This window comes from Hipposideros armiger, unplaced genomic scaffold (genome assembly GCF_001890085.2).
Source record: "Hipposideros armiger isolate ML-2016 unplaced genomic scaffold, ASM189008v1 scaffold_8, whole genome shotgun sequence".
NCBI classification, from domain to species: domain Eukaryota; kingdom Metazoa; phylum Chordata; class Mammalia; order Chiroptera; family Hipposideridae; genus Hipposideros; species Hipposideros armiger.
In genome coordinates, this window is record NW_017731358.1 from 1,646,909 (window position 1) to 1,667,921 (window position 21,013).

The 21,013-nt window shown below is 48.6% G+C and overlaps 1 protein-coding gene across 4 annotated transcripts in view; it reads right to left on the minus strand.

Moving 5' to 3' along the window:
• Nucleotides 1–17,138, minus strand: part of XXYLT1 (xyloside xylosyltransferase 1) — a 188,728-nt gene extending 171,590 nt beyond the window's left edge. For 3 of the 4 annotated variants that reach the window (XM_019650461.1, XM_019650452.1, XM_019650444.1), the window contains exon 1: nt 16,540–17,138. In XM_019650461.1, the coding sequence (XP_019506006.1) occupies nt 16,540–17,043 (504 nt within the window). In that variant the 5' untranslated portion in view covers nt 17,044–17,138. Of the gene's footprint in view, nt 1–10,532; nt 10,998–16,539 lie in introns of those variants that run through there. The other variant, XM_019650471.1, reaches the window with a different exon arrangement.
• Nucleotides 17,139–21,013: the final 3,875 nt, after the last annotated feature.

The window sequence follows — 21,013 nt, forward strand, 5'->3', positions numbered from 1 at the left end:
AAAATCTGATGCAAATACAGCAAAACGTCAGTCCCTATTTAACATATATAGCAGGAAAATAAGTGTTTATTATATCTTTTCTGAATTTTTCTATATTTCGATGTTTCATAATTTACAAAAAATAAAATACTAGAAACAGAAAAACAATTTTCATGAAATACTACCTAAGAGGACAGAAAGCAGAGCTGTGCAATGTCAATCAGCTGGCAGGGCTCTTTATAATAGAAAGCCACGGGAGTGAGCACTGAGGAGCGTTACTGCTAAGTCCTGATTTTCACATATTAATTGTGGGTACAGGACCATTTCAGGTTGTCAAGTGTTCCTTGTGAAGAGTCAAGGAAGGGTTCCTTGGGAACAACTCATAAGAAGAAAAAAAACAAAACATACACACAGAGATGTTCTCTGTGGTGTTATTTATGGTGTGAAAATCAGAAGCTCACAGAATGGCTTCCACAAGAAATATGACAATAACTTACACGACAGCCATACAAACAATAAGCACAAGAAAGACAGAAAGATGGGAAAACGCTTATGAGATGCGCCCCACTTCTGGGTCCCGTAACAAGTGAAACGAGCCGAGAGCCAAATGCCCCTGCTGCACCAACAGTATGCCTGCGAGTAAGCGCGGCTCAAGGGGGATACGGAAAAATAAAGATGGTCCGTTAGATTCATAGCTTTAGTATCTGCAGAAGCAGGTCGCCACGGGCTCCCAGTGGGGTCCTATCGCGGCTCCCACCTGCCCACGTTCCTCTCAGCACGTTCTCCTTCCAGGACTCCAATTCCTCAGAGCTGAACACTCCCATGGGGCAGTGAGACGTCCCTTTCATACTTCCAGGCTATACCAAACCCCCCAAAGATTTCCATAAGTCAATTCCTGATGCTGCGCATGTCACAGAAAAGGGTTTGGAAATCCACAGCTCCAGAAACCAGGGGTTTAACAGCAAAGTCCTAGCCAAAGCCAGCTACTTGAGAGGGAGCTTTTGCCCGAAGTGAAGAGAAAAGCTTTTCATTTTGCAACTGTTCTTAAAGTCTTATATAACTCTCTGAGAGAGCCATCTCGGGACATAACTTCAGTTGCTCATGTTTCTGATCAAAGCAAAAATACTGCTCACCAACCTGGATGAACTATTGAGCTGTTCACTCTTCACTGATGAAAGGGGTCATCAGCTCAATTAGAGTTTTATACTGGAACACACAGATGAAACGATGCCATCAGACAAGAGACAGTGGCACCCGCCATCAGCTCTCATCAGGAAGCACCTCCCAGTATAGACTGCAGGCTGACTGGCACCCCTGAGCCGTGTTCCCAAAGGACACCCCATATGCCCTATCCATCAGCCCCTCCTGGCTAAGACAGCCACAGGCACAGCCAGACCCTGAGTGAGTGATCAGGGACCCGTCATCGGGCCATGACTCAGACGTCAGTAGTAACTGACCAAGCCAGGTCTCCAGCGCCCCATTCTTGGGGACCCAGGGCCAAAGTTTCACCCTACACTGACCACAGGTTAACCTTATCTTAAAACAAGTAGTCAGCTGCCCAAATAACAAGCATTGCCCTGCCAACCACAGGGCACAGGGTCAGGTGCTGGGATGCTTCCAGGTCACTGCCTCCTCCCCAGGAGCCCTTCCTTCTCCACTGTGAGAAAGCTGGGACCGCGAGGTGTAATGCTGCTCAACTGACCCCTCTGGGCTCAAGTCTCCATCTCACTCTCACTCAGCACATGCAGAATATACTAAAGTATATGGACGGGGGAACTCTGTCAAACCTGCTCTTTCATTTTAAAAGACACACCTGAGCATCCACGCAGCCCACACAGATGTGGCACCTGCACCAGGATCTGACCTGTGACACAGGATGAGCAGGTGCTGGGAGTGGAGCAGAGCCACGAGATGGTATTCTAGGGGTGGGCCCAAACAGGGTACGGCCACTGACGGGCAGGACGTAGGCCTGGATTGCCTTCATGGGGGACAAAGCAGCCGTGGCCCAGACCCTAGGATGTGCTGGGCACAAACATGTTTTACACACGTTTAGACACATTAATTCATTTCATTTAATCCCCACAAGGTTCTGAGGTGAGTGGTATTATTGTGCCCCTTCTGCAGATTGGGAAGGAGTTCAGAGAACGGCCTCCTGAAGAGCAGAAGCAGAGCTGAATCTAACCCAGGCCCCTCTGCAGCCAACACCACACTCACTCAAGACACACGGGCCCACCCCAACACTAGGCCGTACCAGAAGAGAGGGAGATGAGACATGGACCTACCGTCAGGTCTTCCGTCTGGCAGCTTTACCAACATTGCAGACAGAATAGGGGATAACAGAGGCATCAGAAAGACTGATTAAAGCAACGGGCCTTCAGAGAGTGGGCTCTCCACGTGGGTGCGTAAGCTGCAGCTTACAGGTGAGTTGGACAATACACCAGCAGAAGAGGTGTCCAGAGCACCCACTGTGTGTAGTATAGGTCAGCTCACATAATGGGAGCCCACTCCCCAGCACCCAGAGTCCTTGTAACAGAAACCACAGGACTGGGGTTGATGGCGTGCAGGCCCAGCAGGGTTCCTATACCACCACACCCATCACATACACAGGCCTAGAGTGTGCTGGGCAAGGGGCGGTGGGTGCCTTTCAGAAGGTTCCGGGGCCTGCATCTCAGGAAGCCCACGCTGCTTTATTCTGGAGCAGCCACTCAGTGGGGCGTGAAGCAAAGCTATTCAATATACATAAAACATAGGCAACAGCAGGGCAGTTGCAGGTGGGTGAGAAAAACATAAGGCTAGAAATAAAAACATAAGACAAACACGCACACAAAGACCAGCACAACCCAGAATTGGCTTCAGAAATGAACAAAAGGGAGAGGAGGTATGGAGACAGTGAGGGCAGGAGATGTGGCCCCAGACTCTGTCCAGGGACCTGCTGTGTGGCCTTGAACAAGTTGCTTGGCCTCTCTGGGCCCCAATATCCTCACAGGTAACATGGAAGGGCAGGACTACATGGCCTCTCCAGTTCTCTCCAGCCCTAACCTCCTAGGGCCTGCTGCCACACAAGGGAGGTGAGGCTCCAAACATCATGGTCCTCTAAGGTCCCACAGCTAAACAGAGACTGCCAGCGGGTTGTAAGGGCAGGAATGGGAGGAGAAATGAGTGTTCTGCCCCTTGCAGGCTCTGACAGTCCCCTGCTCTTCTCACACTACTCCGTGGGCCTGACTGACAAGGGGAAGAGGACACGTGTGTAAGGCCCCAGGGAGCGGCAGGCATAGGGGCGCAGTGCAAGCCCTTCTGGGGGGACCCCAGCTCTCACAAAGCATCCTCTGTATGGAAGGACTTGAACAAACCACCAAAATAAACCAACATTACAGGTAGTAAGGCATCATATTGAAGAGTCAGAAAGACCGGCTTCCAATCCTGGCTCAGCTGGTAGTTGCATGGCTCTGAGCAAGCTACTAAGCCTGCCTAGGCCAACCAGCCAGAGAGCTATGCACCCACTCCGCCAGATCGACCCTCTCTCCACCTTCTGGTCCTGCCTCTCCTGCCAGGTACAGGAGAAAAGGCCAGTCTGTTGCCCCAGCTGCCTCAGTTCCCTCCTCTGTAAGATTGGGAGGGTCCATTTACAATGGATGCACATCCCCAAAGCTCCCTGATTCCCACAGACAGCCCCTCTATCCTTGCAAAGCCAGCCCCAGGCACATGTGGAAATCCCTGCCCTGGGTCTTCCTGCCCGCCCCGCTGGGGACACAATGACCAGGACAAGGAGCCTGACCACAGAGCCCATATCCTGGACTGCCATGATGATCTGTCAAGAGCAGGGCCCCCTCACACTACCTGGCAGGGTATGAGCCACAGAGGGTGAAGCCCAAGACCCCACTTAGAGGGATGGGCAGAAACAGGGGATATGAGCAAGCTCTGGGATTATATGGGTCTCCCCAGTAGACCCATATAATCTGATTTCTTTTTAATCATTTATAGTTTATATTTTGCTGAATTCCCAAAAAGATTATGAACAATTGCTGTGTGCAATCAGATCAAGAAAATAAATCAAATATCGTTAAGAAGAGGTAAACAAAACATGAAAAATGCTCATGATTTACTAGAGACAAGTTTGAACTGGAACCTTCTAGAACCTTCTAGAATTGGAACTTCTAGAAAGGAGCATTCACAGAAAAGACTCCACCTCCCCCACCCCCTCCAGAATATGCAGCAGGATCGTCCGTGTTGCCTACACACACACTACAAAGCATGGACTTGAGCTTCAGCATCCTCCCAGCAGCACCTGCTCCAGAACACGAAATCCAGCCAGCCTTTCCTGAGCCTCCACCCAGAGCCAGGCATGTGGCAGGCACAGTGGGGAGGGAAGACATGAAAGTCAGGGCCTCTTCTTTCTAGAAGAGAAAGAAAGCATGGACACAACTGAGCATGAAATGAGGCTACAGTGTGCGGTGCTTTCAGAGAGGGGCAATCAATGCATTACTAAGGGGACTGGAGAAGGGTAGGAGGGAACACTAGTTTGGGAAATCGAGGAAGACTCGAAAGAATGTGGGGACATCCTGTGCTACGGTCTGAATGTTTGTGGTCCCCTCCACCCAAAATTCGTATGTTGAAACTCTAATGCCCCACGTGATCGGATTGGAGGTGGGGCCTCTGGGAGGTGCTTAGGTCATGAGGTTGGAGCCTTCAGGAATGGGATTACTGCTCTTATAAAAGAGGCTCCACAATGCTCCTTCCACCTTGTTGAGGACACAGGGAGAAGTTGGCAGTCTACAGCAAAGATGGCGTTTGGTAGAATTTGACCATGCTGGCACCCTGATCTTGGACTTCCACCCTCCAGAACTGTGAGGAATAAAGTTCTATTGTGTATAAGCCACCCAGGATGTGGTTATTTTGTTTTAATAGCCTGAATAGACTAAGACACTGAAATAAACCTGGGCAGAACACTGTTTTGTGAGCTAGCACCACTGCCCTCCAATTGAATCAACGGGGATTGGGCCTTCTCAAATGATGAGAAAATGGTCACTCCTCCCAATACACCTACCCAGGTACCATTAGTAACGCTACCACTTAGCCACCTGTCACGTGCCAGAACCTTGGTGCTGCCTCATTTTTATCTCAGAGCCACCCTGTAAGGTCACGTGTGAGGGAAGGGAGGCTAAGAGGGGTTACGTCCAGGGCTATACTGTCCCCATATGTCACAGACTGCCTCTGAGGCCAAGTCTTGGGCTCCAAGCCATGGGCTCCTGCCCTGGGGCCTCTCCTTCTGCAGGCACAGGACACACTCTGTTGGTGGTGGGAAGGGTGATGAGCTAAGCGGAGGGGAGGAGGGAAGAACACGACGCTCCCAGGCCCAGGGCAGACCAGACCAGAGCAGGGCAACAGGAGTCAGCCTCTGGCACATTCCAGCCCACCAGCAGGGTGATCACTTAATAGGGCTGCTTAACTGTAATTATCCCAATATATAAAATAAATGGCTTTAATTTAAAAGACATTAAGTTAACAGCAGGCTTTGTGCCAGGTGACAGGGCCTGGCTCAGCTGCTAGAATGGGCACCTGAAACAGGGATGGGAACACAGTGGCCTCTTGGAGCCAGAGACCCTAGTACAGGGCTCTGAGGCCTTGGGGGGGGGTGTTTGGAAAGTGATGTCGCCCCAGTAACCTAACCAGTCCTCAGCAACCCACAGGCCAGTGTGAGTGGCCTACACCAAAGGCAAGAGCTCCGGTGGACAGGGAAGGGTGTGAGGAAGGGAAACAGGGAGTCCTTTTTGAGCACTCCCTGCCCTGCCAGGTACTCTGAGTGGAGGCAGCTGCTGCTGCTGCTGCTGGTGCACTAGGCGTCTGCTCTCAGCCCCTCCGGCTGCAGCCCAACTCCTCTCGTCCGGCTCCCTTGGCCAGACAGTCTGGGAAAGCTCCCATTCACCGCTGTGCCTGGACCTGAGGTGGGAGGGAATCTGAGCCCACCTGACAGCTGAGGCAGGAGGCTCCACGCAGTTAGGCAACTCTCATGCTACCTGCCAGGACCAGCATGCAAGTCACGGCACCACTTCCCACCATGCCTGCCTCTCCGGGAATCGGGCCACTGGCCTCTGGCCTAACTCCCCACCAAGTGCCAGGACACCTGGGCCTCAGACCCAGGGCAAACCTAGCCGCTCATGGTAGGTGACAGGGGACCCACCTGCACGCAGCTGTAAGAAACACATTTCACCTTTGTAAGAGAAGGGAAGAAGCCGCTTCCCTACCCGCCTCCCTGCACATGGTAGGTGTGATAGAGACACCAGATGAGCGGAAAAGATGCGCCCTGGGACGCTGCCTCGTGGGCGGTGCCTCCTGGAGTCACAGGGCGGGGACCCAGGAAAGGCGTATTGGCTCGGATGCGCAGACACACCCCACCCCCATTGACACTCGTCCCTCTGCGGAGCTGCAGGGAAGCGCTGAAGGCCTCTCCATCCAGGATCCAACCATCCCAGCTTCCTTTTCATCCACCTTTTTCAAAGGGTTGTTTACACCAGGCGCAGGAAGAAAATGACCGTCCACAATCGCCACGCAGACTCCCTTTCATTTCAGTCTGCCTTTCTATACTACTGCGGGGAGGGGGGGGGCGGATAGTGGGGGACTCTCGTAGAGAAAGAACAAAAACAGCCTGCGTGCGCCCCAGGCTGGCCTGGCGGGAGAAGCAGCGCAGGCGGGCTCCAGGCGTCGGGCGCCCGCCCAGCAACCGCGGTGCAGCGGCGCTCTCCAGCGGCCACGCGGAGCGCCGCACACGGCTCTTAAGGCCGGAGAGGACGGCAAGCTCTCCCCGGACCGAGTCTCAGGGAAGACGCGGGGACCCGCAGGGGACGCTGGCGGTCCAGTGTGGACTGCACTCCCGGCAGCTTCTCCTCCTCCTGGCCTGGGAGGTCCCCCCAGCGAGCAACCCCAAGCAGGGGGCACATCGCGTCGTTTTCCTCCGAGGAATACTGACTCCCTGGACCATCTCAGGCACAGGGCAGCTCGAAAACCAGCCCCGAGTGACCCGCAAAAATTCAGCCTCCTGGAGATCAGTGAGATGCCTTCCCTCCCCAGCCAGAGATCCATGGGGACACAAGGAGGTAGGGCCTGGCTGGAATACGTGAAGACAGGCCCCACACCCTGCCTCTCTGCTATGGAAGTTAGGGTGAGTTGGCTCTCACCACCCGCTTCCCAAAGAGGACAGAAGCTGCTGACAATGCTGACACTCAAATAGAAGAGGGAAGGGCCTGGGCTGATTCTTACCCCAACTCCGCCTGGATCTGAACAAGCTCACTGGGAGGACTACACGGAGAGGTTCCGAGTTTTCTTCCCGCTCCAATGCTTGGTGATTCTGCAAGGCTCTGTGGAGCCCAGTGATAGTGAAGCTGCCAACCACAGACTTGATTCAGATTGAATGTATTTATTTGGAGCCACTGGGCAGGCAGATGATACGGACTGTGAGGTGGGCTACAGCCCACTTTCTCCTCACTGGCTCCCTATCTTGTGGTGCTTCCAACTCCCCAAAGCATGTTACATAGCCCAGCCTCATGGCTCAGTGTGGGAGCTCAAGTAAGACACCAGATCTCTGAGCCTTGGAGGCTCCTTCACCAATCACAGTGATGCTCAAACCAGACGTTTGTGAAGATACTTTTGTAAGCTCTAAAGTGCTGAACAAATGTTGTTACTATATTCTCCTAATCAAGTCTCCATAACAGTAACACCCCCTCTTTGATTTTAGGCATAACATTACTATCCACATCAGAAATTTCCAAACCATGTTCTTCAGAACACAACACAAGCGCTTCTGGTGATGTTACAATTTTCAGTCAAGGTACCTAGTTTTTCTTGTAAAATGCATTTTGGTAAATATTTAAGAAAAATACTAAATACATTTATTCAATTGTCCTTATCAATATATGATCATCCCATCATTAGTCATTAGGGAAATACAAATCAAAACCACAATGAAACGCTACTTCATACCCACCAGGATGGCTATAATCAAAAACACACAAGTGCTGGCAAAGATGTGGAGAAATTGGTATCCTTATATATTGCTGGTGAGAATGTAAAATGGTACAGCTGCTTCAGAAAACAATCTGGCATTTCCTCAACAAGTGAAACAGTTACCATATGACCCAGCCATTCCACTCCAAGGTATATACCCAAGCAATCTGAAAATATATATCCACACAAGAACTTATAAATGAATGTTCATGGCAAATTATTCATAATAGCCAAAAAGTGGAAACCCAGGGGGCTGGCCGAGTGGCTCAGTTGGTTAAGAGCTTGCTCAGGAGTGTGAGCTCTGAGCAACAGGGTCGCCGGTTCAATTCCCACATGGGCCAGCAAGTTGCACCCAAGCTGACTTACTGCTGAGCTGCCAACAGGTGGCAGGATGGCTCAGTTGGTGAAAGCACGTGCTCCTAACAACAAGGTTGCCTGTTCAAGATGGTAGGCTACGCCTGCCCACAATTAATGACTGAACTCAGCACCTTGAGCTGAGCTGCCGCCCATGTGGCTCAGGGAATAGAGCATGCACTCATTTTTTTTTTAATTTTTAAAAGTTTATTATAGTAAAAGACACATTGCCACCAACCCCCGTCAAAATACCACCCCACCCCACCCCCGCCTCGAACACACTCACCCCACCGTTCTTGCCACTTTCTGAAGCAGCTCTGGAAGTCCTCCTTTGTATAGAGCATGCACTCTTAACAAGGCTGCCAGTTCGATTCCTGCATGGGTTGGTGGCTACGCCCACCTGCAACTAATTGAACACAGCACCTTGAGCTGAGCGGCACCACTGGACTTGGAGCTGAGCTTGCTGCACCCTCCACAACTAAAACTGAAGGACAACTTAGCTGTTCCCCTCCCCCAATTCCCCAATTTTTTTTTAAAGTGGAAACCCAAATGTTCATCAACTAATGAATGAATAAATAAAATGTGATCCATCCATACAATGGTCTATTACTCAACCATTAAAAGGGATGAAGTACTGACACATGCTACAACATGAACCTTAAAAACATTACAAGTGGAAGAACCAGACACAAAAGGTCACATAGTGAATGAGTCTATTTCTATGAAATGCTCAGAATAGGCAAATTTATACAGAGAAAGGAGATTAATGGTTGCCAGGACTGAGGGGAAAGGGGGAATGGAGAATGACTGATGTGTACAGGGTTGCTTTTGGGGGTGATGAAATGTTCTGGAATTAGTGATCATAATTGAACAACCTTGTAAATATATTAAAACTACTGAATTGTCTATTTTAAATGGGTGAATTTTACAGTATGTGAATTATATCTCAGTTTTTAATTGCAAAAAAAAAATGTAATTATCTATCTTTCAAAAAATGGCCTATGGGAACACAGAACAGTCAGGAAAGCATGAAGAACTGCTGATGCTCAAACCTGGAACATTTCATCTAACATTGCATTGAAGCTTCCAGAGCATTTACAAAGCACCCATGTATCGATGTATTTCATCTGTATGATGATCCTCGGCCTGTGTTATGTATGGGCTTTACCTTTAATTTCAACACATACCTGTGAAATTATCCAGAGTTTATTGTATATGATTCAATAATACTATACAAAGTTAGTCCCTACAGACCCATGACTAAAGTCTTCCACAAGAAACATGCACAAGAAACATAAACTACTACAGTTGTTTCATAAACATATAATTTAAAGGAGTTCCAATGTTAAATGCGTTTTGTAAACTACCACTGTTCTCTAAATTCTATAGTATAAAATGGCAGCTTACCTTTTCAAAGAGCCTCTCATTTCAGGACATGTCTTTGATCACCTCTTTCCCAGATTGCCATAACCTATTCAAAAATTTCATTCCAGTGCAAGGCGCCTGCTGCGGTGACAAGCTACAGGAGCTACATTCAGTGTCATCTGTTTGTCATTAGCTTCATCGATGAGACAGCCAGCATCAAGGTCTTTATACTCAGGCTTCTTTCAAGCCCCAACTATGAGCTGAGGCACTCATCTTCTCAAAGACACGCACAGTTTTGCTCATGCAGTAAAAGAACCTCTGGAAATTCCCCTTGTGTACAAAAAGCTTTCACATTTGTCTTGTCACCCCTAGACCTCAGCATACACTCCTCTAGAAATCCAACAATCACTTTTAAGTGTGGAATGCACATGGCTTTCTTCTTATTCCTAAATTGTCTGGACATGGAGCCACCCAGCCTCATGCTCTGAGGAGGATGACGTTTGATGTATGAGGGGTGGATCACCAAGAACTCTTCTATGATTTCTTGGGTTTCATTAATAGAGCCATCAGCCAGTCAACTATAAAGTATTACTGAGAACCTAGAATGTGCCAGGAACTGGGCTAAGAATACAATGGTGATGGGGAAAGAGGGAACACCTCCATCACCATGGTTCTGTGCCCTCTATATGGAGGACGCTCAACCAGACCAGCACTCCTGGCCTCCTGCTTCCTGCCTCACCACACACACGAACGCCTCCCTTAAGGCAGGAGAAACTGATCTGACGGGAGAGTGTGGGCGGTATGTCTGCCCTGGCCCTCCTTTCCTCTGGAATTACCTGCGGAAGCCTGCCCATGCCTGCAGGGAGGCCAGTGGCTGTCCAGAGCTGCCTGTCCCACCAGAAGTCTGTCTGGTTCTTGTGTTCCAGGTTAGGTGGCTCCTCCCCCGTCTGTCTATCACATCCGATCAGGCCAGAAACCGGGGTGGCCATTATGGGGTTCCTGTCTGCCTGAATAGACAAAGAAGGTAAGTGATGTCCCTGCCCTCATGGAGATTATCTTCTCATAGGGAGAGGCAGATGGCAAACAAGTGAACAGGATAGTTATTTCCTCAAACTTGCAGAGCACATCGCATTTAAGGCCTTTGCGCAAGCCATTCTCTCGGAAGCTCTCACTTCTAGATGTCCGAAGAGCTCGCACTCTCGCTTCCTTCAGGCCCTGCTTACATGTCACCTTATCAGTGGAGCCGTCCCTGACCACGGGTACAAACGGGCGAACTGCCCCCCTGCACTCTGCATGTCTTCATCCTGCTCGATTTATCTGTGTACAACTTACCACAATCTGACTCACTCTGCATGTATTTTTTATTTAAGTCTACGCCTCACACGTGCCCCCCCCCCAGAATGTTAGCTCCGGGAGGACAGCAGGGACTTGGTTCTGGTCCCTGTTTACAGGCACGGAGAACAGTGCCTAGCACAGGGTTAGCGCCTCAGTAACACCTACTAAATGAATGAATGAACAGATGAATATGTGCTACAAACAAGGTGATGGGAAAGATAATGGGGGCTGGGGTGGGGGCTGCATTAGAAAAGGGGTTCATGGAAGGCCTGAGTAGTTAACATCTATGATAACACAGTGACAGCACAAGAGAAACACCACAGAGCAGCAATACTGCTGTACCCCTCTGGGGGGGTGCCAACAGTGGCTGGTGAGCCCGACCGGGCCTCTCTGCAGGGGTCTGGCCACCCCAAAAAAAGACTGCAGAGATGGGGCAGCGTCCTATCAGTGCTGAGTCATGACAGAGGCACTGGGGCCATTCATTGTGCTGATTTCCTCAGAAGTCAGCCGAGTGGAACCGTGTTGTGAGACTGGACACACAACAATCAACACAGCAGCACTGGGCTGAGTTACAGCACGGTGGCATTTAATCCTCACTGCCAAGTGTGAGGAGGGTTTTTAATCCTCATTTTACAGAGGAGGCCTGAGGCCCTGAGAGGCGAGGTGGTAGGTTACCCGCAATCACCCATCTAGTACCTAGCCAACTGGGGTTGAAAGTCAATGCTCTCTCATTCCCTCAAGACTATCTCATGCCCAACCCACTGAGTTTTGTGACAGGAGAGTATGTACATGATGGTGATGCTAAGCAACGTGGGTTCCTGGATGGCATGGGCTATGCCTGACCCATGTCTGTGTCCCCTGCAGCTATGAATTCAGAGTCTACATACAGCTGGTGCCAGGACATTCCTGGGGCTCCAAAGCGCAGTGTGAGCTCCTGAGGGGTGGGACAGAAATAGCTGGTTGTTTACCCCAAAACCTGCTCTCCTCTCCTTCCTGACTGAACCTCTATTTTTAACTGCGTACTCTGCTTTGGTTCCCCATCCTGCTGCTGCAACACAGATGTGATGGCTAAATCTCTAGCAGCCATCCTGGACCATGAGGACAGGGCCATTCCCTAGGGATGGTGACAGAGCTGGGAGGAGCCTAGGACCCTAGCGACTTCATGAAGCTCCTATGCCAGCCCAGGAATGCCTGCCTCCAGACTTCATTTAGATGAGAAATAGAGCTCTACCTTGCTAAACCACTGCCATTTGCAGTTTTCATGGCATAGTCTATCAAACCTGATAAACAGCAAGGAAGGCTTATGGAAGAGAAAAGTCTTGACCTGAGTTTGAGAAGTGTGGGATTCCACTTGACAGACTGAGGTAACAGAGGGCTCAGAAGCAGCGCAAGCAGAGCTCTGTGAGATGGACAGCTTTTCCTGTAGCGCAGGGAGGAAAGGCTGGACGAAGAAGCTGAAGCCAGCTGTCTCAGGTCTAGAATGTTGGAAGAACCTGGGATGACAGCCAGGAGCCAGGAGGTTTTGAGTGGAAGTAGTTTGATAACATCAGCATTTTCGCAAGGTGAATGTAGCAGCTTTTCCCAGGCCAGCAGAGCCAGGACAGCCTGGATGAAGACAGCTATTCAGTCAAATATTTCCTGAATGCCTAGGAGGTGCCAGGCATTGTGCCTCCCAGGGGAGGCTGCACAGGGCAGAATCCCTGAGCAGGGCCTAAAGGATGTCAGGAGGGCAGCAGGCACTCCTGTATCCTCTACAGTGGTGACTCCCATACCTGCCTCCGCAGCCCCATACAAACTCAGATTCCCAGGACAGTCTGACCCACAGATTGGGGCGCGGCCCAGGATTTTGTATTTTTTAGTAATTGTCCCCAGGTAATTCTAGGTAGTTAGTCCATGGACCCATTATATAGGCTAGAGGCAGCTCCTTACCTGGTACCTGGAACAAAACAGGTTTGGGTGTTTATTATTACATCAGTGAACAAACTGTTAAAGGAAAACAAACCAGTAGCTATTGAAAGACTTTCAATAAGAGGGTAAGGGGGGGAGGGGGGTGGTAGATGAGAGTAAAGGGGGTCAAATATATGGTGATGGAAGAATTGACTCTGGGTGGTGAACACACAATGTGATATATAGATGACGCATTACAGAATTATACACCTTAAATCTATGTAACTTTGCTAACAATTGTCACCCCAATAAACTTTAATAAAATAATAACAATAATAATAATGATAATAATGATAATAATAAAACCTGGCTTATTGCTGGTGTAAAAACAGAAGACTTTCAATAATAGTTGAAACAAGATTTTTCTAATTAAGCGAATGTTTTTTTAGGTATTTAATTAACTAAAATATGACCTGAGGTCACTAATCATGTTGTATGATCTATTTCTGCAACCATTTCAACAAAAAGGTATTTCTGTGTCCCTTGAAAAGAGCCTAAGAAAAGACCTCTGGGTGTCAGCATGCGTTGTAGGCCGGCTCACTGTCAGATGCGGGGCTGCTCTGTATCTAACAGACATGGAGTCCCAGGGACCACCCTAAGGGAGGAGGACACCCCCAGGCTGTCTCCACACAGGTGGGTGGTGGGCAAGGAGCCACCTTCCTCTTCCCAAGGTGTTCTAACACACTTCCAGGCAAGTCTCCCTGGGAGCGAGCTGTCCTTCTTGCCTTATCTTACTTAAGAAGTACTCCTTGAAGGAGAATCATGGTACAAAGGGGAAATCATTGGCTTAGGACACAGGTCAGTAACCCCTCAGTGGCCTTGGGCAGATTTCCTCACCTGTTATGCTCTTGGAGATCTCTTCCAGCTCTGATGTAACCAGGGTGAGAATTTCTACAGTTTCTTTGCTCCTAATTAATACTGAAAAATGACCCCCAGTATAAAATGCACTCCCATGTAGAAGGCATGATGTCTGGTGCTAGGGATACAATATGTAAGAGCCAGCAGGGTCCACGCCCTTAAGGAGTTTATAGTCTAGAAAGGCAGACACATAATTCATTCAATAATTATACAACTGCAACTGTAATAAATGTAACTAAGGAGAAGTACTTGATGCTATGAGAGGGTGGGGGTAGGGAGTGTGCTCTAGGCAGAGGGAAAGGCATGCGTGAAGTGGTGCCGGAAGTTTTCTTTTCAGGGATATTCCAAACCTAAGGAACAATTAAATCACAAATAAAATAAGACAAACCTTTTAGAACACATGTTTAAAGAAAAAAGAGCACCTTTTATCACAAACAAAAAACAGATTCATAAATATGAACGCCAAAGTAATAAGGGCAATTTTCTGCTGGAATTGATCAACCCTAATCGGATCCCAGCCATCTGGCTAGAAGCCCCCCAAAAATCTCACCCCTCGTGTCTCAACAAAGTGGTGTCAATTCCTTCATGTCATTTGCAGCTGCCTCCAGGTCTTGGATAATGGCTATGGCGGTCAGCACTGGGCCCAGCAGAGGGAGATAAACACGTGAAACACAGACTCCTAGATGGGAACCTGGCCCTGAGGCTAGACCTGCCTTGGACCAAGATTTCTGGGACCGACTATGTGCCAGTCATTATGCAGAGGGATGGGAGATAAGACACAATATAGTCACAGCACCAGGAAGGTACATGAGGGAGGAAAAGGAAGACAAGCCTTTCAAGTGGACGTTCCTTGGACAGCTCCAAGGAGGCGATGGTATCTGAAGATAGGGAATACTTGGAAATGGAGAGAGAAGGTATTCTGACAGTGGACTGACATAAGCAAACACAGATAGGCTGGAAAGCACTGGGTGTGCAACACGCTGTGGCTGGAGCCCGGGATAAGGAATGGCAGCGATCTGGCAATGGTGTAGCGTAGGCCTGAGTTGCTACCTCTGACTCAGAAAATGAACAGGTGACAGTAACAGTGCTGGTCTTCAGGGTGGTATCTGGAGAGGCAGTCAAATCACAGCTCTGCCCAGGCTGTCGCTATGACCAAGGGCCGTCGGCTTTCTCCAATGGATCACCAGGTACAGGTTGCCAGGCCCCACTTCCAGTCAGAAGATTCCAATTAAGTAAATGAGGATGGGCCCCAGGTTGAAAAACCTCAGGTGTGACAGTGGGTCCCAAGGGCCCCTCCAACCCCAAACTCCAGGCCTGGAGTCTTGGCCTCCTACAGCATGAAGCCCAGGCGTGGGTGACCATCTCTGAGTATGGTGGGTGTTCCTGATGGGCAGAGGACAGGCCTTTGATGCTATAAGGGGAAGCAATAATGGAGCTGTGGAGGCTGGACCTGGACTGTCTCCAAGTCTAGGGATACTCTCAGGGGATGAGAAAGCTAAGTGAAGAGTGACCAAGGGCTCAGGAGGAAAGAAAGGACCTTCTGGGCAGAGAGTACAGCTTGTACACATTCAGTACAGTTAAGATCTAAAGTACATGGAAGGATAAGACGTGAAGCTGGAGAGGAAGGCCAGGCCCGCAACACAGGCAGCCCTACCAAGAAACTGCCACTTGCTTCTGTAGGAACCAAAAGCCAGGCAGACGCGTGAACCTGTAGGATCCTGGCAGCGGCTTCCCTTAGTAACTTAACTGGGCATGAACACGCGGAACAGTACTCTTTTCTCTCCACCACTCCCCACCACCACCATCAGTCTCCATCCTTTCAGATCACCTACGACTCCCATCCAAAAACCATACCTTGGATCCCCTCTGCACAACTATTAGGTCAAGTGATGCCAGCAATTTGACTGAGGCAATTAACACTAAGCCAGGAACCCAATCTCCGAGATGATGGGCAGAGGTGGGAGCTGCCACCGAGGCAGGTTGCTCCACCTCAGAACAAGGTGGCTAGCTCTGCTCTGCTCTCCCCAGATCATACTTCATACAGCTTTCTCTTCCTCCTTTGGAGGCACCCTCAGCTTCTCTAAATGAGTTCATGGCCCTTGGGGGTAGGAGAGAAGGGAGCTCAGAGACAGGATGAGAGAGTTCACACTGGCTGGGGTTTGGGCTTTGACCAGTTCTGAATGAAACACCTTAAAAACTAAGTATCGCTGCAATTTCAATTCAAACGGCCTCACGTAAGACCCTGTCCAGCAGACTCTGCACAGGATGACTATCTGTGCCTTCAAATGACCTGCTTCATCCTCAAAAGTCAAAGACTGGGGAGAATAAAAAGAGGTGCAGACTCTGAAGGTACTGCTGAATCCTGCAACGTTAGCAAAGGGAGGGGGACGTGCTGATTCTCCAGGGGGCCGCAGTTAGTGGGGGGAGATCTGGTCAGGGTTGTCAGTTAACACCGAGGCTCCACTCCTGCACCAGCTGACTGTGTCTGGTTCGCGGACACACCCCGGGACGATGCCTCCAGCACGCTGTGAAAGCACATTTTGGGCACGGGACGAGAGGGGGCGTGAAGGGTTAGGTTTCTACAGGCGTTGGCAGCGGACAGCGTAACAAAGACACCCCTTTCCTGGCCTCTGGAGCCTGGTGGATGGGGCTGGGGATGGGATGGGACACCGGCCCGGAGCCCCCAGCTGCGGCCCCACTCACCTTGCACTTGAAGCCGGCGGCAGGCGGCAGCAGCTCCCGCAACAGGGCCTTGGCCACCTCGCGGCTGGCCTCCTCGCTCACGAAGTGCAGATTAAGCACCTCGTGAGCTTCGAACTTGGCGAGACGCAGCAGGGAGCGGAGCGCGACGCGGGCCTTGGCCTGCAGCGCGGCATTGTGTTCCGCCTTGGTGAACATCATCAGCAGGTGGTAGTCCACCGGCACCGTCCCACCGACCTCCAGGCTCTTGGCCTTGGCACCCAGCATCGGCGCCAAGGAACCGCGTGCCAGTTCCGGCGCGGGTGGCGAGGGCGCGGCGGGGACCCCGGCGCGGGCCTCCTTCAGCCTCTTGGTGGCGCTGGAGAAGGTCTCCCGGCCCGAGCCTAGGTAGTAGAAGGCACAGACCGCAAGCGCCGCGGCCAGCAGCAGCGCGCAGTAGTGGGAGCGCACAGCACCCAGGCGCGCCATGGCCCGAGCGCATGGGAGCCCGCCTCGGAGGAGACCCATGCGCCACGGACCGGGAGACCTAGCCGCCAGAGAAGGTACGCCAAGACCGGGTACCCAGACAGCCACTTAGTAGCACCGGCAGCGGGCGGCGGCCATAGCGGAGGCGGAGCCTCGCTGCGCAGAGCCTATCCGCGGGCGCTGATGCGCGGAGAGGTGTGGCCAGGACTGCCCAGCAGCTGCTGGGTCCTAGGTTCACAGGGATTAGAACCGGGATAGACCCGGCGTCTGCAGTAGCCTGCCCAGCGTGGTCTAAGCAGTGGGTAAGGACACGGATGCAGAGAAGGCCAGCAGGCTATAAGATCTGTGAAAACTGGCTCTCTTAAGTGCCCAGCCCCAGACGCTAGAATCGAAGCTGAGCCTTGAAAGGAACTGAGGCGCCCCAACGCAAGAACCTTCGGTTAGCAAAAACACTAAACCGGACCGACAAAGAGAAAAAATTTTTCTCTATACCTGTCCCCATCCCACCCCAATTTCTTAGAGGCCTTAAGTCCTCTCTCTGACTCCCTTCACATCTTGGAGACTAGCTCGGGCTGGGGAATTTAAACTAGCAAGTTCCTTTCCCATTCACAGTAAGGTTGATACTTCTGGAAATCGCACCCACCCCACTTGGCACCTCTGAAGCTGACCAGAGGCATCTAAAGGATGTGGCCAGCAGGGGGACCCCGCAGCCCAAAACTGCGGGTTAGTTCAGAAACCCAAAGGAATAATACCAGAGATTGTGATACTAATTTTTTTTTTAACAAACTTTAATACTTAAAGAGCCTTAATATGTCCCAGGTAGTTATGCAAATTCTAACTAAGGCACATTGAGGTAACTTCTCCAAGGTCACACACAGTGGCAGTTTTGACCCTGGACAGTTAGACATTGCCAACGACATAGAAATTCATTAACTTCAATCTCCTAAGGACTGATCATACACAGTAGTGTGTAAGTAAACACGTACAAATGGTCTGCATGCTTGAGAGGTGGAGGTGAAAGTGCATGCACAAATAAGTGCATGCACGAATTATCTCACACCAGTTTATTGTGGCCATGCCATTATTTCTCAAAGTGTGGTTCCAAGACCACAATTCATCTCATTTTTAACTCTTGTTCTTTTTAACTGGAGCAATACTTTTCTGTGAAATATTGGACCTCTGAAACAGGCTTGGCAACAATTTCAATGCATACTGCTCATCTTAAAAAAATCAACAGCAGAATTACCTCTGTTGAGTCAGGCTCCTACTCTGGTTCATGTAATCCTCACAACTCTACAAGGTAATGTTTGCACTGTACAATTGAGGAGATTGAGATTCAGAGAAGTAAATAGCCCAAATCTAGTTGGCTAGTAAGTAATAGAGCCAGGATCCTAACCCAAGTCTCACTGCTTCCAAAGCTCAAGCTTTTAGCCAAGATTAGCACTGAAAGCAGCAATTTGAGCTCTGAGTTGTGTATATTGTACCACAGCCTTCAGCAGATGGCACTGTGGTTGAGAGCAAGCTCTCTTAAGAGCTGGTTAAGAGCAAGTTAAGAGAGCTGGACTTCCAGACTGGAAGTCCACTCTGCCACTACAAGTTGACAGACATCAAGCAAGTTACTTAAGCTCTCTGAGCTCAATTACACCCATATGTAAAATGGGGCTAATACTAGTACCTATGCATCACAGTGTTATGAGAGACAATAGATTAAAAAGCAGTTACAACAGTACCTAACACATAAACAAATATAAACTATGCTAGAAACACGAAGTTCTAAAAAAAGTCTAAATATTCAACAAATACCAAAATATAATTTAGCAACCATAGCTTTGTTGGGGTATTTACAAAGATTAAACCCCAAATCTCCATTAGGACTTCTTTAAATGTTCCACAGAATCCCCACAGCAGTGTGCTACAGCTGTATTATTATATTCTAATCATTGTTCACTAATAAGAAATAATTCTTTAATTGTGCCTTTTAGTCCCCTGACCTACACCATTACTAAGGCGGCTTTTTCTTCTGCCACTTACTCTAGAATTTATTCAACAAATATTTTATTCTTCAGGCCTTTATAAGACCTCATTACTCCTGAAATTTATGGATAAGAAATGAACAAGATAATTTAAATTTTACATAGAAAATCAGTAGATGCAGGAAGACACTCAAGAGGTTGGTCCTATCTCTGGCTTCTTCATTACCAATTCTTTCACCATAAGGAAAAATTAATTTTGCAGCTTCCTTAAGTATACTGTTGACTAGAAGCTTGAGTGAGTTGAAGGTAGCCAGTTATTAAGTAGGTATCAAGTGACTACTACATGCTAAACCTGAGGAAACAGCAGTGCAAAACGAGAAGCCTTGCCCTCATGGAGTTTACATTCTAGCAGGGGAAAACAGCCAAGTGAGAAAAAGTATGTAGTGTGTCAGATGGTGATACATGCTATTTTCTCAGATTAAAATAGTACATCTGGGTGTATAACAAATAACATGGCTAAATGGACAAAGAATTTTGGTGAGCACAATAACCCATCAGTTCCAACTTTAACTTTGGCCAAATTCCCTGACTTCTGACCAGAGATTTAAGGTAATTGGTTTTTCCTATTGTGTAATTTCTACATCTGTAATGTTGGATAGATTGTCAATTTATTTTTTATTGACAACTACCCAATATTATCAAGGACAGAGAGAAACAGGCACAGTCCTTCACAGCAGATGAGGGTTTGTTTCGCACTAACTGAACAAACTGAAGGGCCCTTTAGCCATACTAAACTCTTTCTAACCTCTAAGAGGGCTCTCAGGTCACTCTCTTAGCCAAATGAATGTTTCTCCCTGATACAGGGGTTCTCAAATTTTGGTTGGCATTAGAAGCACCTAGGGAGCTTGGTAAAAACATAAAGGCTCACACCCTATTTATTAATATTTTCAATGAGCCCGAGCCTTAATGGTGATTGTTTCAGGGACCAAAGTTTGAAAAGCACTGCCCTAGACTTTCACCCAGCCAACCTCTCCTTCTGCTTCAGGCCTTGGCTTAGATGTCACTGCCTTGATGAGTGGTCTCTAAATACCAATCCATCCAGTGTCTGGCTGAGGCACCATCCTCAACAATCCCACAAGACCACCTATAAATTACCCAGTCCCATCTTTTTCTGTTGCAAAAAGACAAAACCCCCAAGAGAACAGGAGGTGTTTCTACCTTTTTAATATCCCCAGTACCTAATAATGGACTCATTGAACAAGCTGCAAAAATATACCCACCCATTGTGAACCTATTAGGAATTCACTAATAGGAATTCATCCTAAGGAAATAATTAAGGATGTACTCAAATATCTAGCCATAAAGATAAAGCAGAGCTAAGTTTAGGGTGACAAGAAATTGGAATAAAATGTTTATCAATAAAGGGGTTAAATTAAAATAATGATGCTTTCAATTAAAGTGATGTATTCAGCAAACTGCAAGTGGAAATGTTTTAAAATAATGGATCAAGAACTATAGATTTTAGAGACTCAAGAGACATATTAGCCAACTGCAGTAAATGAAACAAATGAATTCTGATTTGAAGAATCTTTTTCAAAAAACACATTTGAGAAAATCAGGAAAATTTGAATACTGACTATATATAGTTGTTTAGTTCAAGAAAGTATATTATAATTGGGCTTTGTTTTTTTAAAAAGATCCTTCTTTTAGAGATCCATACTGAAAGATTTGTTAGTGATATGTCTGGGATTTGGTTCCAAAAAAATATATATATACATCCGAGTGAGAGGAAAATGGGTGGGAGTATAGATAAAACAATGTTAGCAATGAGCTAATAGCTATTGAAGTTACTCTCTCTACTTTTGTATGTTTGAAATTTTCCATAATAAAATATTTTTAAAGTTCTCCCCAGTGATGTAGAATATTTCACTTAAAAATCTGCTCCCCGGGCCGGCCGAGTGGCGCGGTGGTTAAGAACTCGCTTGGGATGCCAGAGGGCCCCGGTTCGGATCCCACATATGAGGGCCAGTGACACTGCC